Here is a 19,048-nt window from a genome sequence, read left to right on the forward strand (position 1 = left end):
GCCTCCTTCTCTGCTCCCTCTGGCTCCCTCTCTGCTCCCTCCGGCTCCCTCTCTGCTCCCTCCATCATGCTTCCTTCCTCCAGGGCCACAGGGCCTTGTTGTCTGCCTCCTCCTCAGGGTTGGGGAGAGCTCGGAGCAGCGTTCCTCCCTTACTGCAAGATGTGGAATTCACTAAAGCTTTAGCAGAAAAGAGCTCTGAAAATGGACCCTCTCCCAGAGATGGTAGTGATAAAGCAGTATCATAAAGTCTCTAGAAAGCTGGTGTGGTTATGGGAGAATGGGCCTCTGAGTCTCAGAGAGGCTAAGCAGCTCACTGCAGATCACACAGCTAGAGAGCGGCAGACCAGGACTGGGCCCCAGAGTGTCCATCCAAAGCTCTGCTGTGTTAGGCCTACCTCCCACTGTGCCGTGCTCCATCTTTTCCTTAAAACGGCTGAGGCAAGGTGGAATTTTGAAAAAGAACTTTAGTAAATACCAGAAGCTATAAAAATAAAGGAATCCAAAAACATGCAAGGTGAATAAAATCGTGCTTATGAATAAGGTTAGCCTGTGTGCCAGGTTCACAGGCACTTTGCCGCCCTGCCTGACTCCTGCAGGCACCTGCTCTGGCCCCGGGGTCTGGGGCATCAGAGGCTTCCCATGGCTTCCGTGTGTCACATGTTAACTTACTTCCTGCCCAGGAGCCATCTCCTGCAGGACCCCTTCCTCGGGGGCCGATGAAACAGAGATCCAAACGTCCCAGACGCTTTTCGGGCTCTATTTCTCATACGCCTCCCTCAGCAGCAGACAGGTGCCTTCTCAGGCGTGAGTTCCAGTACAGGGCTCCTCCCCGAGCTGGGGACAGTTTCACTCCATGCAGGCCCCAGACCCACTATTTGTTGAGTCCTGTTGAGCCACTCTTTATTGAGTTTTGACTATGTGGCAAACAACGATGGTTCTAATGATATGACTACGTGAAAAGTTAAACAGTGTGCAGAGATGGGAAGGTGAAGCTCAGAGAGGTTGCGTTACATTCCCGCAGTCACACAGCGAGGTAGTGATGGAACTGCTCTCTGAGCCCAGGTCTAACTGACCCTTAGTGGGTGCGCATTCCATGGCACTGTGCTGCCATCCAGAAGAACATCTTCTACACACAGGACCAAGTCATTCATCCAACAAGAACTGTACTCAGAGACAGGAGCGTCTCTCCAGGGATGGCTAGACTTAGGGATGAAACCTGTCTTAGCTTTTGCTAGAACTTCCCCCCTAGACCCCAGGAAAACCAGACAGGTCTCAGGTCACAGCAGTGGCTTTTCCCACTCGGCAATCTTTTCCTTCCTATCACCCCAGCATCACCCTCTCCTCTTTCTTATTGCTTTTAAGTGATCTCCCTCCCTTGTGCGGGGTCCCCGTTCCCATCACCTGCCTCTCCTTCTGTGCCTTGCAGATGCCAGCATGTATGCCCATTACCTCTTCCATGCCTTCGACACCACGCAGACAGGCTCCGTGAAGTTTGAGGTATGTTTGTCTCTCAGAGGCCCCAGGGCCCCAACAACGCTTCCTTTAAATGATGGGCATGTTGGGAGGAGTGGATCATTCAATGCTTAAGTTCTATACCATTTAAGAAGGATTTCCTGAAGACAGAAGAAACAACTGTCTTCCAAGAACTCAGGGCCTCAGGGACTGACAGTCTAAAGGCTCACATGTGCACCGGGCTGACCAGCGCTGCAGCGCTGCACTTAGCACTCTACGCGAATTAACTCATTTAACCCTCACAATAACAAGGTAGGGTTCTACTATATATTATCAGTCTACAGAAGAGGAAAGTAAGATAATGAGAGACAGAGTGGCTTTCCCAAGGTCAGACAGTAAGAGGCAAAGGAGGGCTTTGAACTTGGGTGGTATGTTTCCAGAGTCCACACTCTTAGCCGCCAGAGGATGCCCCCACTTGTACGGTAATTGCAGCCCTGGGGTAAGGCGACACCCGATGTCAGCACACGCTGACTTCCCTTCTTCCTCCAGAAGCTCCTTCCTCAGTATGGGGCAAGGTAGGCAGTGGAAGGTGGGTGGCGTACTGTGCTGAGCTTGGCCACATCCTTCAGGAGACAGAGGACCTGGGCGATACCATTCTGTAAAGACAGTCACGGAGTCTGACCCCCAGACAGAGTGCCGCCCCACCCAGTGGCTCGCTGCTTAATGTCTCATGCCTCTTCCACTTCTCAGGACTTTGTAACCGCTCTGTCAATTTTACTGAGAGGAACCGTCCATGAGAAACTAAGATGGACATTTAATTTGTATGACATCAATAAAGACGGATACATAAACAAAGAGGTAAGTGAGCTGAGGCTAGGAGCACGAGAGAGCTAATCAGAGAGGAAATAGCCCCAGTCACAGAGAAGGCAATGGCACCCCCTCCAGTACTCTTGCCTGGAAAATCCCATTGATGGAGGAGCCTGGTAGGCTGCAGTCCATGGGGTTGCTACAAGTCGGACACGACTGAGTGACTTCACTTTCACTTTTCACTTTCATGCATTGGAGAAGGAAATGGCAACCCATTCCAGTGTTCTTGCCTGGAGAATCCCAGGGACGGGGGACCTGGCGGGCTGCCGTCTATGGGGTTGCACAGAGTCGGACACGACTGAAGCGACGCAGCAGCAGCAGCAGCAGCAGCAGCAGCCCCAGCATGACTGCTGCTGCGTCGCTTCAGTCGTGTCCGACTCTATGTGACCCCATGAATCCCAGCACGCCAGGCCTCCCTGTCCATCACAAACTCCCGGAGTTCACCCAGACTCACATTCATCGAGTCAGTGATGCCATCCAGCCATCTCATCCTCTGTCGTCCCCTTCTCCTCCTGTCCCCAATCCCTCCCAGCATCAAAGTCTTTTCCAATGAGTCAACTCTTCGCATGAGGTGGCCAAAGTACTGGAGTTTCAGCTTTAGCATCATTCCTTCCAAAGAAATCCCAGGGCTGATCTCCTTCAGAATGGACTGGTTGGATCTCCTTGCAGTCTAAGGGACTCTCAAGAGTCTTCTCCAACACCACAGTTCAAAAGCATCAATTCTTTGGTGCTCAGCCTTTACACAGTCCAATTCTCACATCCATACATGACCACTGGAAAAACCATAGCCTTGACTAGACGAACCTTTGTTGGCAAAGTAATGTCTCTGCTTTTGAATATACTATCTAGGTTGATCATAACTTTCCTTCCAAGGAGTAAGCGTCTTTTAATTTCATGGCTGCAATCACCATCTGCAGTCATTTTGGAGCCCAAAAAAATAAAGTCTGACAGTGTTTCCACTGTTTCCCCATCTATTTCCCATGAAGTGATGGGACCAGATGCCATGATCTTCGTTTTCTAAATGTTGAGTTTTAAGCCAACTTTTTCACTCTCCTCTTTCACTTTCATCAAGAGGCTTTTTAGTTCCTCTTCACTTTGTGCCATAAGGGTGGTGTCATCTGCATATCTGAGGTTATTGTTATTTCTCCTGGCAATCTTGATTCCAGCTTGTGCTTCTTCCAGTCCAGCGTTTCTCATGATGTACTCTTCATATAAGTTAAATAAGCAGGGTGACAATATACAGCCTTGAAGTACTCCTTTTCCTATTTGGAACCAGTCTGTTGTTCCATGTCCAGTTCTAACTGTTGCTTCTTGACCTGCATACAAATTTCTCAAGAGGTAGATCAGGTGGTCTGGTATTTCCATCTCTTTCAGAATTTTCCACAGTTTATTGTGATCCACACAGTCAAAGACTTTGGCATAGTCAATAAAGCAGAAATAGATGTTTTTCTGGAACTCTCTTGATTTTTCCATGATCCAGCGGATATTGGAAATTTGATCTCTGGTTCCTCTGCCTTTTCTAAAACCAGCTTGAACATCTGGAAATTCACAGTTCACGTATTGCTGAATCCTGGCTTGGAGAATTTTGAGCATTACTTTACTAGCGTGTGAGATGAGTGCAATTGTGCGGTATTTTGAGCATTCTTTGGCATTGCCTTTCTTAGGGATTGGAATGAAAACTGACCTTTTCCAGTCCTGTGGCCACTGCTGAGTTTTCCAAATTTGCTGGCATATTGAGTGCAGCACTTTCATAGCATCATCTTTCAGGATTTGAAATAGCTCAACTGGAATTCCATCACCTCCACTAGCTTTGTTCATAGTCATGCTTTCTAAGGCCCACTTGAGTTCACATTCCAGGATGTCTGGCTCTAGGTGAGTGATCACACCATCGTGATTATCTGGGTCGTGAAGAATTTTTTTGTACAGTTCTTCTGTGTATTCTTGCCACCTCTTCTTAATATCTTCTGCTTCTGTTAGGTCCATACCATTTCTGTCCTTTATTGTGCCCATCTTTGCATGAAATGTTCCCTTGGTATCTCTAATTTTCCTGAAGAGATCTCTAGTCTTTCCCATTCTGTTGTTTTCCTCTATTTCTTTGCATTGATTGCTGAAGAAGGCTTTCTTATCTCTTCTTGTTATTCTTTGGAACTCTGCATTCAGATGCTTATATCTTTCTTTTGCTCCTTTGCTTTTCACTTCTCTTCTTTCCACAGCTATTTGTAAGGCCTCCCCAGACAGCCATTTTGCTTTTTTGCTTTTCTTTTCCATGGGGATGGTCTTGATCCCTGTCTCCTGTACAATGTCACGAACCTCAGTCCATAGTTCATCAGGCACTCTATCTATCAGATCTAGGCCCTTAAATCAATTTCTTACTTCCACTGTAAAATCATAAGGGATTTGATTTAGGTCATACCTGTATGGTCTAGTGGTTTTCTTCAATTTAAGTCTGAATTTGGCAATAAGGAGTTCATGATCTGAGCCACAGTCAGCTCCTGGTCTTGTTTTTGCTGACTGTATAGAGCTTCTCCATCTTTGGCTGCAAAGAATATAATCAATCTGATTTCGGTGTTGACCATCTGGTGATGTCCATGTGTAGAGTCTTCTCTTGTGTTGTTGGAAGAGGGTGTTTGTTATCATCAGTGCATTTTCTTGGCAAAACTCTATTAGTCTTTGCCCTGCTTCATTCTGTATTCCAAGGCCAAATTTGCCTGTTACTCCAGGTGTTTCTTGACTTCCTACTTTTGCATTCCAGTCCCCTATAATGAAAAGGACATCTTTTTTGGGTGTTAGTTATAAAAGGTCTTGTAGGTCTTCATAGAACCGTTCAACTTCAGCTTCTTTAGCGTTACTGGTTGGGGCATAGACTTGGATTACTCTGATATTAAATGGTTTGCCTTGGAAACAAACAGAGATCATTCTGTCGTTTTTGAGATTGCATCCAAGAACTGCATTTCGGACTCTTTTGTTGACCATGATGGCTACTCCATTTCTCCTAAGGGATTCTTGCCCACAGTAGTACATATAATGGTCATCTGAGTTAAATTCACCCATTCCAGTCCATTTTAATTTGCTGATTCCTAGAATGTCGACATTCACTCTTGCCATCTCTTGTTTGACCACTTCCAATTTGCCTTGATTCATGGACCTGACATTCCAGGTTCCTATGCATTATTGCTCTTTACAGCATCGGACCTTGCTTCTATCACCAGTCACATCCACAATTGTTTTTGCGTTGGCTCCATCCCTTCATTCTTTCTGGAGTTATTTCTCCACTGATCTCCAGTAGCATATTGGGCACCTACTGACCTGGGGAGTTCCTCTTTCAGTATCCTATCATTTTGCCTTTTCATACTGTTCATGGGGTTCTCAAGACAAGAATACTGAAGTGGTTTGCCATTCCCTTCTCCAGTGGACCTCATTCTGTCAGATCTCTCCACCATGACCCGCCCATCTTGGGTTGCCCCACAGGCATGGCTTAGTTTCATTGAGTTAGACAAGGCTGTGGTCCTAGTGTGATTAGATTGACTAGTTTTCTGTGATTATGGTTTCAGTGTGTCTGCCCTCTGATGCCCTCTTGCAACACCTACTGTCTTACTTGGGTTTCTCTTACCTTGGGCGTGGGGTATCTCTTCATGGCTACTCCAGCAAAGCGCAGCTGCTGCTCCTTACCTTGGATGAGGGGTATCTCCTCACCACCGCCCTTCCTGACCTTCAACATGGGATAGCTCCTCTAGGCCCTCCTGCGCCCACGCAGGCACGGCTCCTTGGATGTGGGGTTGGTCCTCCCGGCCACCGCCCCTGGCCTCAGGCGTATCTCTAAATAACTATCACAAATAATTTCTGAAGCTTCACTGCTGGACACCTTTAGAGCCTCAAAGTAGATGTGGTACATAGATAGTGAGATACCCACAGGTCAATCTCAAAACTCACTTTGGTATCTACTGTATCCTGGAATCTCAGTCAAAGCTTGGATTTAGCATCTCATAGCATCCCACTTTCTAAGTTCCTATGTGCCAGGTACAGTGTCCAGAGTTACAAATATCATCTCTAATCCTCACCTCAACCCTCCAATTTCCATTCCTCATTCATTCAGTCATGGATTTGCTCAACATATATTTGAGGGCTTGTTAGGTGTTCTTGGTGCTGAAGATAAAGTGGTGAACAATCCCCAGAATGTGAAAAATTCTAATGTCCACTAACAGCAGATATGGTAAGAACTCCAGTATTTAATGGAATAACAAGTGGCCATGTAAAACCATGCAAAAGCAGTTAGATATAATTTTAAATTAGCATTATACATTCCATTTAAACATTATTTTTTACAGTAGGATGTATAATATTATCTCAATGTTGTAAATAATTAAATGCTTCTATATATACTCAAATATATGATACTTTATTGAGAAGAAAATGGCAACCTATTCTATCATTCTTGCCTGGGAAATCCCATGAACAAAGGAGCCTGATGGGCTATAGTATATGTGGTCACTAACAAGTCGGACATGACTTAGCAATGAAAGAACAATAAAAGATAGTCTAAAATATTCAAATACTACTTTACAAAATATATTTTTTAAAAGGAAGAAAAGAAAAAAAAAAAAAGACCCTAAAGTGAGCCTTATAACAAGATCTTCAACCTTCGTTCAACCATTATTCCATCTCTAAATAATCTTACTAACTCCTGCTCCCCTTCTGTAATTTACAATATAGACAAAATTGTCCCCATTAAATATCCATCAGACCTTTCTGGAAGCAGGATTAATAAAATTCTCCTTAAAAGAAAATAAAGTGTGGATAAGCAGCTTCCTAGAAAAGATAGCTGGACCTTCCCCTGGCAGTCATTTGGAAACAGTTTCATCAAAATCGTAGCAAAGAAAATCCTGAGAGAGCAATCAAAATTTATCTTTAAGTCCTTTCTCTTATAAAAGTTATTCAGGAAACAAACCTATAGCCATATGGATGTTAAGGACTCATTAAAGCACACATTTTTACATAAGCACGTGGACAGGTGTATATACCCTAGTTCTGTCCATTGTTAGGACCTAAGAGCAATGACACCCCGGTAGCAATGAGTACTGGCACCTAGACCCTGGTTTCTAAATACCGTTCTCCAAGAAAAGCAACCAGTCCCCTTGGACTTGGTTGATTCCAGGCCTGGGAAAGAGAAAATACAAGATGATCTTAGAGCATCTTACAGTGTCAAAAAAAATGGGAGTACTATTAAAGAAAAAAGGGTGGTGAAGAGCATATCTGAAGGTCTTAGAAGCCAGCCTGAAGGAGTTCACAATAGCCAAAGCTATTAATATTATAATATGAGCAACAAATACAAACTTATAGTTTGGGATTATAATCTGCAAAATAAATACCCATGTTGTTCAGTGGCTTAGTCATGTCCGACTCTTTGTGACCCCACTGACTGCAGACCGCCAGGCTCTTCTGTCCATGGGATTCTCTAGACAAGAGTACTGCAGTGGGTTGCCATGCCCTCTTCCAGGAGATCTTTGCCACCCAGACATAGAACCCGTGTCTCTTACATCTCCTGCTTTGACGGGGGGTTCTTTACCACTAGTGCCACTTGGAAATTCCGGGTCTCTGTAGACACTCTATCAAATATCCTGAAGACAAGGCTGCTTTCCTACATTCCTTTTCCTCATTCTGAGTAGGGATCGAGGAAGCCCATGGAACACCATGCCTGGCCAGGGTAACCAGGAAAACACCACGGGGACACTTAACTGATACGGGGCTCCCAGCCCCTGCAGACACGGTGCCAGGTACAGAGAATTTAGCAATGAAGGATCAAGCGTGTGTCCTCAGAGCTCACAATTTTGAGGAAACAGATCCACAGAGCAATAAGAGCCACTTACTTATTTTAATGAGTATGTGCTGATCACTGTTCCATGTTACTGAAAGATTGGAAAGAAAATATGAAAGGATTTGTAACATCTATCTGGCCCCATGGTAATTTTTGTCTTTGTAGAAAGGGATTTTTTGGTTACAAAGATAGAAAACCATCAACATCAATGGGCTTAAGTTGAGACCTTTCTTGTAAAGATTCGGTAATTTCTTAGAAAAGTCTTTTAAGAAATAAATAATTCTTGTTAGAGTGAAAAATATTACAGGTAGTTTAATGTAGCACATTTTAATCCCCATTACAAAGTAGAAAGTTATTGGTCTCCCCCTATGCTACACCCATCTCTTCCTCTCTTTCGTCTCCCTCCTGCAGCACTGTCTTAGGTCACAGTGCCTAAGATGGCCACACCGTCCTCTGCAGGAATGGTTGGTGGTGGGGAGACTCCAGAGGACGCTTTAGTGAATAGGGTAACCATTCTCAGACCCTGCTTCTCCAGGGCTTCTCTTGATCCCTGTTACTATCTCTGTCTACTTCAACCACGTTTCTCAGAAAACACATGTGTATGGGGGTACGTGTGTATGTGTGTAAGCTCATGAGAAATTCCTCATGGGAAAATCTGTGTCCTCCTCCGTCTGGCACCTCCCTTCTCTGCTCTCTATTCCTCTACCCTTTTCACTTCTCTACTTGCGCTCCCTTCCTCCCAGCATTTCTCTCATCTCCTCTATGCCATCTGCTCCAGCCTACGCTTTACAGAAGTTCATCTCTATATTTATTTTCAGTGTCTGCTCTCCCCTGATCTCAACTAAAACCTGGAAATGAGTTGCCCATGGTACCAACTCTGACACAAACTCCAGCTTTTCACTCCGACTTCTCAAGAGATAACGACATAGTGACTCAGTTCCATAGTCAGATGTCCACATTTGTTCCCATCAGCTGGCTCAAACAAAGCCACACAGGCCAATCATGCAAGGGAATTATAGAGCAGAGAGAAGGTGTTCCAAAAATGCGGTATGGGTCCGTCAGTACATGAACTGCTGCTGCTGCTGCTAAGTTGCTTCAGTCGTGTCCGACTCTTTGAGACCCCATAGACAGCAGCCCACCAGGCTCCGCCATCCCTGGGATTCTCCAGGCAAGAACTCTGAAGTGGGTTGCCATTTTCTTCTCCAATGCATGAAAGTGAAAAGTGAGAGTGACGTTGCTCAGTCGTACCTGCTGCTGCTAAGCCGCTTCAGTCGTGTCAGACTCTGTGTGACCCCATAGACGGCAGCCCACCAAGCTCCCCCGTCCCTGGGATTCTCCAGGCAAGAACACTGGAGTGGGTTGCCATTTCCTTCTCCAATGCATGAAAGTGAAAAGTGAAAGTGAAGTCGCTCAGTCGTGTCCGACCCTCAGCGACCCTATGGACTGCAGCCCACCAGGCTCCTCTGTCCATGGATTTTCCAGGCAAGAGTACTGGAGTGGGGTGCAGTACATGAACAAATACACTCAAATCCCACTTATAACTCATCACTTGGGAAAGCTCAGGAAGAGGTGAGCCACCCAAGAACTTCTGACAACAAATAGAATTGTCCTGGGAAGAAGCTCCCAGGATATATACCCTTCAGCTCCCTTTCTAACTCCCTCTCACTAGCTGAGGTTCCTTTTAATCACTCTCATTCTCAAGGGGGACAGAGAGCCCCAGAGTGTCACCTAGAAGACCTTACCTTCCTGGTTCCCACACCGTGTGCTTCCATGTCCCTCTCCAGGAGATGATGGACATTGTCAAAGCCATCTACGACATGATGGGGAAATACACATATCCTGTGCTTAAAGAAGACACTCCAAGGCAGCACGTGGACATCTTCTTCCAGGTAAGAGCACACACCCTGTGTGTAAGCTTTAAGCTCACCTTAGACCAACCAACCCACAAGTGTCTGAGCAGTGTTTTGTATCCCAGCCTCCACTACACCTGATAAGAAACAGAATTACAAGATGTACCGTCCCCCGGGAATAGATTATTTTATTACATAGACAAGTATACACTACAGAAGAGAGCAAGGATGAATATTATTAAGTATAAGTGGTAGCGTGTGGACTCTAAATTTCATAAAAATGGCTGGGAGATCAGAGTAAATAGCACATGTGCATACATCAAAGATATTGTTATGTGTATTCCTCCTGCTAAGTCGCTTCAGTTGTGCCCTACTCTGTGCTAACCTATGGATTGTAACTTGCCAAGCTCCGCTGTCCATGGGCTTCTCCAGGAAAGAATAGTGGTGTGGGTTGCCATGCCCTCTTTCAGGGGATCTTCCCAACCCAGGGTTCGAACCTGTGTCTCTTATGTCTCCTGCGTTGGCAGGAGGGTTCTTTACTACTAGCGCCACCTGGGAAGCCCTCAGAGTAAATACAGAAGATGTCATTAAGCACATTTGTGTCGTTGGTGTTAAGCATTTGTGTTTGAGGAGCAAGGGGACATCAGATGGAAACTAGGATGTGTTGGAAACTAGAGAGAGATCTTTCAACTGAAGAATTTAGCCTTGCTCTGGTAAAAAGTAGGTGGATGCCGTTAATCTGTGACTTAGAAGAGTGGCAAGATCTTAGTGGTATACTACTACTACTACTACTACTAAGTAACTTCAGTCATGTCCGACTCTGTGCGACCCTGTAGACGGTAGCCCACCAGGCTCCCCTGTCCCTGGGATTCTCCAGGCAAGAACACTGGAGTGGGTTGCCATTTCCTTCTCCAATGCATGAAAGCGAAAAGTGAAAGTGAAGTCGCTCAGTCGTGTCTGACTCTAGCGACCCCATGGACTGCAGCCTACCAGGCTCCTCCATCCATGGGATTTTCCAGGCAAGAGTACTGGAGTGGGGTGCCATTGCCTTCTCACGTGGCAGGAGAGTATCAGCAAACATGAGAGCTCAATCTAGTCTAATCCTCTCACTTTGCAGATGAGAAAAGCAGAGGCTCAGGGAGACTCAAGGTCGCACAGTAGGTGACACGGGCAGAAGTAGACCTGCCCGTGTCCAGTGTGCTCAAATGGAAAGGCTGGAAGTGAGACTGGGCAAGACGTGTTAGGAGTCAGCAGAATAATCGGGTGATGAAAAGACGAGCGTCTAGAGCAAATGTTTTCATTTGAAAGATGCTTATGGGGGTCAAGGAGAAGGCAATGGCAACCCACTCCAGTGTTCTTGCCTGGAGAATCCCAAGGACGGGGGAGCCTGGTGGGCTGCCGTCTATGGGGTCACACAGAGTCGGACACGACTGAAGCGACTTAGCAGCAGCAGCAGCAGCAGCAGCATGGGGGTCAAAATGCTGTAACCAGGGCCTGGAGTTGTCTGACCAATGAAAGACCATCCTAATTGTCAGGGGAATGTTGGTGAGCAAAAAGCAAGTTTTGGAATGCAGATTACCAGTTTCTTTAAACTGCTTCCTGTGTCTTTCAGAAAATGGACAAAAATAAAGATGGCATCGTGACTTTAGATGAATTTCTTGAATCCTGTCAGGAGGTAAGGAGAGATCTCAGGGCACAAAACCTCTAAATCTGGAAAAGGAAATCTGGGACTCGGAGACCTGAAGAAGGGAGAACACAAGAAACCTGCAGCCCTTTGACTCAGAGCCACCGCAGCCACGGCAATGCAGCTCAGAATTTCAGCAACCTCCACTGCTTAGACTGGCCTGCGGCTGGTTTTGGCCATGCAGGGGTTGAGCCACACAGACTAAGCAGGGGAGCAGGGGGCTGTGAGAGCCCAGAGCGGGTCTCTGTGGAACTGCAGACTTCCAAGTGGGCAGCACTGTCATTTCTCAGTCTTCCTCTGCCTGATGGCCCACTCCCTAGACCAGGGGTCCCCAGCCTCCGGATCTAATGCCTGATGATCTGAAATAGAGCTGATGCAATAATAACGAAACAAAGTGAAAGGCTCTTTTCGACCCCATGGACTGTAGTCCGTGGGATTCTCCAGGCCAGGATACTAGGATGGGTTGCCATGCCCTCCTCCAGGGGATCTTCCCAACCCAAGGATTGAATCCAGGTATCCTGCATTGCAGGTGGATTCTTTACCAGCTGATCCACTAGGGAAGCCCAATAGAAATAAAGTTCACAATAAACGTAATGCACTTGATTCATCCCCAAACTATCCGACCCTCCCCGCCCCCCACCATCTGTGTAAAAATTGTCTTCCACAAAACCAGTCCCTGGTGCCAAAAAGATTGGGGACCACTGCCCTAGATTATAAGGGAGTTGCTGGAAAAAGTCTAGAGCTGTGATTCTTAAGCCACAGTGTGTGTAAGAATTGCCTCAGATGATTGTGAAAATGCACATTTCCAGGTCTCAATCCCAGAGACTCTGGATCTTGGGTGTGGATCTAGAAAGCTTCATTTTAGCACAATTTCCCTGGCCAATGCTTTTAAAACTTTAATGTGCAAACCAGTCTCCTTGAAGTTCTTATTAAAATGCAGATCCTAACTCAGTGGGTCTCCGCTGATGCTTGTGTTCTAAAGGATACATTAGCCCCAGAGTCAGCCAGAGACTGAACTGGAAATAATCACTTTCCTCTAATTTAGAAAAATGCATCTATACCCCTACTTTGTTTCAGAAAAATATGCAGTTACTCTGATCTCCTCTTAGTAAGAACTGCAAGTGCAAGAAAGTGGGAGAGGGGAGAAGTTATTAACATGTAGTGAGCACTAGCCAAGTTTTAGGTACATTACATAAACTTCACATAGTCAATATATTTAAAAACTGGAATAGACTGAGAATTGATCATTCTTAACTGACTTTGACCAAGGCCTTGGAGCAGTGCCCTAGAGAAGCCCTGCTAAACTTGGTACTAACCTGTTAGCTGATGGATCTTTGGGTAGTCTAGGGGTTCTGAACCAGTTATGAGGCAGCCAGAGGGGAAGTTGCTGGAAGAGAGGCTCAGGTCAGCAGTTATTTATTTTCTAACACGGTTAGAAACATTTCCACATTTTAATCATTATGAGCTGGCTGGTTACACCAGTGTTCATCATACCCATTTTAAAGACGGGAAAACTGAGGTATTGCAAAGTTAAGAGATATGGTTAAGCCTCAAAAAATGATTGAGATGGAACTTGAACTGTATCATTTTAATTTTAAATACTATGCCCTATTGTACTATGCTTGTTGACTATGCTTTGATTGTACTATGCTTTTTGACAGGTTTTTAATCAGTTTAGTTTCTCACATTTGCAACTTCTATAGCTATTCATTAACTCACTTTTTTTTTTTCACAAACCACCCTGTAAGTAGGTACTATGTTCCATACCATTGCACTCTCAAAAAAACTGAGGCACAGAGAGGTACTTTAAGGTCACTCCACTAGTAACAGAGCCAGAATTAGAATCTAGGCAGCCTGACTTCCGAACGCATGTACTTTTAAAAGATTTCAAATACCCATAATCAACTTTGTTGACTTTCTCTACTTTAGTCCGCTTTCTGTTTCATTCATGTGTCCTCTACATTGGGCTCCCTAGGTGGCGCTAGTGGTAAAGAACCCGCCTGCCCACTCAGGAAAGATAATCAGACGTGAGTTCAGTCAGGAAGGTCCCCTGGAGGAAGGCATGGCAACCCAGTCGCGACTGAAGCGACTTGGCATGCATGCACGTGCTCCAAATTATCTTCTTCCTTCTGCTTTTTAATTTTAATTCAATTTTCTAGGTGTTCTTTCTACATTTTTGAAACAGAGGTTCAGATCATTGGTTTTCAACCATTCTTTTCTAATATAAGCAGTTAAAGGGATAAATTTTCCTTGAGTACTGCTTTACTGGAGTACTGCTTTAGATTCCTAGATTATTGATGTCATATTCTCATTATATTTTAATTTAAGATACTTTTTTCTCTGACACAGGGAATTTGAAACTTGTTAAGATCCAAACATTTGAGGATTTTCTACATCCCATACTTACTCCTTAGAGAATATACAATAGAAAAGTATAAAATAGAGAACATAAAATAGAAACATACAATAAGAAAATCAGTAACCCAAATATTTCCACTTTGAAAAAATTAATTAAATTGATAAATGTTTAACAAGACCAATTTAAACAAAAAAGAGAGAGAATACTCAAATTATCAATATCCAGAATTAAAGGGGTAACATCACCAGAAGCTTTACCAGCACTAAAAAGTTAACAGTTCAATTTTCCAATAAATTTGATAATATATGAAGGCTACAAACCCCCTACAAAATACAACTTATCAAAACTAGCACAAAAAGAAACAGAAAATTTGAATGGTCCTATGCCTGTTACAGAAATTGTATCTGTATTTCAGATTTTCCCACAGAGAAAACGTCAGGCTCAGATGCCTTCACTGGTAAATTCTTCCAAACACTTAACAAAGAAATGATGCTAATCATACACAAACTCAAGGACACAGAGAAAAAGAAAAAACTTCTCAGTTTGATTCATGAAGCTGTCATAACCCTATCATGGAAAGTTGACCAGGCCACTATAAGATACAAAATTTGGGAAGCTAATGTATTCTTTCTGGACACAGGCATGGAAACACAAATCCAGCAATATGTAAAAAGCATAATACATCATGAACAAATAGAGCTTATTACAGGAGTGCTGGAATGGTTTAACCTTCAACAGTTAATCACTGTGATTAATGACATCATAGAATAAAACAGAAAAAGCATGTGATCATCTCTATAAGTACAGAAAAAGCATTTGATAAAATGCACTTCCCCACAGCTTCTTAAAAGAAGCAGTCTTCACTGGTTTACTGAATAATTTGTTTCTTCTGAATTTCTCTTTAAGGCCGGAGAAGGTGTTTCTTGCTTTGAATTTCTCTTGGCTCAGTAGTTTTTGCACAGGCTTAGTTGCTCCTTGGCATGTGGGATCTTAGTTCCCTATCCAGGGATCAAACTCACATCCCCTGCATTGCAAGGCAGATTCTTAACCACTGGACCACCAGGGAAGTCCCTCATTCTGGGAGATGTGCTCACCAGTTATAGAGCTTCTCAGGGAGAAGCCTCAGAGAATTCTAACCATCCTCTTCCCTCCCCTCTCCCTCCCCAGGATGACAACATCATGCGGTCCCTCCAGCTGTTCCAAAATGTCATGTAACTGTGAACACAGCCATCCGGCTCTCAGAGACATACTAAACAGCCAACTGAGCACCTTGATCGGCCCTCCTGCTGATTTTACACACTAACTCTTGGGACAGAAACACCTTTTACACTTTGGAAGAATTCTCTGTGAAGACATACTATGGAACCCAGGACCATGTGGCTCAGTCTCTGATTGCCAGCTCTTCCTCCTCCCTCTTCTCGAGAGAGACAAGATGAAGTCGGGTTTCTTTTGGAAGCATGCTCATCTCTTCACACTGCTGCCCTGTGGAAGGTCCCTCTGCTTGAGCTTAAACAGTAGTGCACACTTTTCTACTTGCGTGTCCCAGGCCACTGCCTCCAAGTCCAGCAGACCTTGATGTATCTGGAAGCAAGATGACCTGAGCCAAACACGCACCATCCTCTGGCCTCCCGAACCAATGTGCCTCTTTCCCTGTCTTTGGTGGGAAGAATGAGTGTTGTACAGCACAGTCAGAATCTACCCTGACTAGATTGGGAGCGCCAGCATCTAACATATGTAGGATAGGACTGAACTAAGCATGGCATTGTCTGATGACCCAAACTGCCCATGTGCTCCATTTCCAGAGGCAAGGACAGTAGTGCCCTCTCGTGCTAGCATCTGCGCTAGTGGCGCAGGAAGGGGGCCAGTGCCAGTGACCCATGCCTCACTCCATCTCCTGCCTGAGTCCAGCACTGCATGACCCTCCCAGAAAGCCCAGGATGCCTGCAAATTGCTGTAATTTTATACCATCTTCTAATCAATAAACAGAACTATTTCTTACACTCTTAATCGTCATTTCATCCATGACTACATTGAGCAGAAAAGGTAAGTTGTGGAAAGGGAAGGCTAGTCCATCCCTTTGGCCTCCAGTTCTTAGTACTGCTATTGTGCCAGGCATTGTGCCAAGCAGAGCATCACCCTCCCCCAGGCAAATATCCCATTCAAATGCAAAGACTGTGACCATAAGCAAATGCAGCTTAAAGATGAGGCTCTTCACGTTGTCCCTTCCAGCACAACTGCCACTCCCAAGACCCTCTGGTGTAGAAAGTCTGGAGCCTCACATGGCGTGGTTGGGGATACAGAGATGAAGCGGTGGGCAGGACCTCCTGCTGAGGGACTTAGAATCCAGGAGTTCATCAAGAGACTCCAGCCTATAAACAGCAAATAATTGCTTATATTGGACACTGGGAGTCTTGGTTTCCTCATTTGACATCATATTAAAAAGATTAAGAGTTAACAGCAGCATTCTTGGAAAGAAAGCAATGTACTGAACCCCTGTTACATGCCAAGGGCTGTACTAGGGGCTTATATACATAACCTTATTTTATGGTAGAATGCTCTGGAAGGTAGAGTCTTCATCTTTCTGGTTTGGACCCTGAAGCTCAGAGAGGTGAGGGACACTGACTAAGGTAGCACAGCTCCCTAAAGAGGTTACACTCTTCCCACAGTATCCTGGAGCCTCCTACTAGGGGATTCTGTCTCACCTCGAGGAACCAAGGGTCCTTCACACAAACTGCATTCATCTCCAGTCAGCTCCGAGAGGCAAAGGCGTTCTTTGAACCCAAATAGCAGATGAGGAAACAGATATAGAGAAGGGGAAGCCTTAGGTGTCTGTGGATACCTCGGATATCTTAGCTATCTGTGCAAGAGCAGGTCACCACACCTCTGCGTGCATGAAATACTCCCAGTCTGGTTGCCCTTGGCTACTCTTCTTATGGCTGGGAACACAGAGGCCACTGCTCTGCCTCTCTATGCGAGCTTCCTCAGTGCAGCCATGCAGTCATCTAAGGCTGCTGGATAGGTGGCTGGCCCCTAACAGGCATACAGTTAGGCCCAAGCAGAGGATCTCCACTTGTGACCCTCCCCACACTGGATGTGCACTGCATCCTGAGGTTGTACAGTGTCTAGGCCATGGTTCTCCACCCTGGCTACACGTTCATCATCACCTGGGGAGCTTTGAAGAATGCCAACACCTGGACCCCATCCTTGACCACTTGAAGCAGAATCTCTGAGGGTAGAACCCAGATATCAGAATTCCTTAGAAGCTGCCCATGATTGTAAAGTGCATGCAGAGCTACAGTGGGGAACTGACCATACCCGGTGCTATGAACGAGCACAGGATCTGAACCATCCCACTGGCTACGATCATTGGCTCAGAGCTGGGCTTCGTACATATGCCAGTCCACACAGCATGAATCTCAAGACTTGTGCTAGGAACGGTGGGACAAAGATGTTCTGTCTCCTACTGGACATGAATAAGAGACAGTCCTAGGACAGCTTGCAGTGATTTGGGAATTCTGAGAGCTTATCTGATAACCAAAGGACAGATAAACCATAATCACAGGAGATAAGCAGAGAGGTTTTGCTTTTTTTTTTTTAATAAACAATGTAAAAATAAACCAGAAATTGATGAGATCATTGAGCTGCTGGCTCCCGCTGCACCCGAACCCACACATACCTATGACCTTTCCAGGTGCCTTTGTCTGATGCCTGTGTTAGTTTAGCCAGCATTTCTCCCCCATGGCTACCTATCAGAATCACAGAAAGTTTTTGGAGTACCTAGTGCCTGAGCCTTGTCCCAGGTTCTGAATCAGAACTTCCAGAGGTGGGGCCCTGAGCATCAGGAGGTGTTAAAAACTATCCCGGTGATTCCAGTGTGCACCTAGGGCTAAGAGCCCTTGCTCTAAAAGAATGGAAGGGCTGCTGCCGTTCTCCCTGTCCTGGCCAGGCCACAAATAAGAAACTCAACTCAGTCCTCAGAACCTAATACTGACGGGAAAATCAGCATCTGGAGATATCAGAGAGAAATTGGAATGGAAGGAAGGTTCAAAACTTGTCCTAAGATGAATAAGCAACAGAAAGGACGTTGGTCATCCTGGTGGGTAGAGAGATAAGGACACCCTGTTGGAGCAATTGCAAATAAATGGGCCATCATTCGTCAAAGCTTTTCATAAAGGAACGAGATAAAAATAAACTCTGCGGTTTCCACAGAGGCACAGAAAGAAAAAGTGGCCTGGGCTCTTGTGAATCCATGCATCCCTCAGCAGCGGAGGTATTAGAGAAACAAGGTTCTCAGCTTGGAACATCCATCCCCTTGGCATCCTGGAGGGATCCTCCTCCTCCTGAATCATCCACCAGATTATCACTATTTGCCAGTCATCACGCCTGCTGCTGGGGATTCAGCTGTGTAGTAGGTGCCTTGCCAGACACCCTCGGCACTCACTCCTGCGGACTCAACGGCTGCCGACTGCAAATGCATGTGACTTTTTGCCTGTGACTTTGACTGTCACAGCAGACTGTGGCCAAGATAGCCCCACTCTGTTTGTGGAAAGGGCAGGCAGGAAGAATCAGGTTGTTAACACTTCCTAGGAGCAGCCCTGAGCCAATGACTCATGCCAAGTTGGCGAATCAATAACCCAGGTCCCAATAGGAAGAACTCTTGCCTTTTCCCAGACTACTTTCTCCACTGGAATTGAGCCCCAATCACCCACAGTAGTAACCTGCTCAAAAGTGCACCCCTAATTGACCTCTTTGTCTTCCCCGTCTCATTTCCTGCATCCCCCTACCATTACTTCCTGGAATCACCTCCCAGGTAGACCACTTACTTCCACATCCTTGTCCCAGGACTGGCTTCTGGAGGAACCTAACCTAAAACAAGCAATGACTAGGACAGGTATGTGTCCTGCTCTCAAGACTCTTATATTCTATTGAAAGCAAACAGACAACAAATAAAATGACTTGGGCTACTTAAAGTGGTATGAAGAGAACAGAAGTGTAACATGAGGAAAATGACGGGGGTGGCTGCT

At 45.3% G+C, this 19,048-nt stretch overlaps 1 protein-coding gene across 4 annotated transcripts in view; it reads left to right on the forward strand.

Annotated features, from left to right (window-relative positions):
- The window catches only part of KCNIP1 (potassium voltage-gated channel interacting protein 1), a 407,743-nt gene extending 391,719 nt beyond the window's left edge, over nucleotides 1-16,024 (forward strand). For 3 of the 4 annotated variants that reach the window (XM_005221395.5, XM_005221392.5, XM_059878782.1), the window contains 5 exons: nucleotides 1,427-1,497; nucleotides 2,203-2,310; nucleotides 9,916-10,020; nucleotides 11,594-11,656; nucleotides 15,192-16,024. In XM_005221395.5, the coding sequence (XP_005221452.1) occupies nucleotides 1,427-1,497; nucleotides 2,203-2,310; nucleotides 9,916-10,020; nucleotides 11,594-11,656; nucleotides 15,192-15,239 (395 nt within the window). In that variant the 3' untranslated portion in view covers nucleotides 15,240-16,024. The remainder of the gene's footprint in view (nucleotides 1-1,426; nucleotides 1,498-2,202; nucleotides 2,311-9,915; nucleotides 10,021-11,593; nucleotides 11,657-15,191) is intronic. The other variant, NM_001013604.1, reaches the window with a different exon arrangement.
- Nucleotides 16,025-19,048: the final 3,024 nt, after the last annotated feature.

Source organism: Bos taurus, chromosome 20, assembly GCF_002263795.3.
Source record: "Bos taurus isolate L1 Dominette 01449 registration number 42190680 breed Hereford chromosome 20, ARS-UCD2.0, whole genome shotgun sequence".
In the NCBI taxonomy this organism is placed as follows: Eukaryota; Metazoa; Chordata; class Mammalia; order Artiodactyla; family Bovidae; genus Bos; species Bos taurus.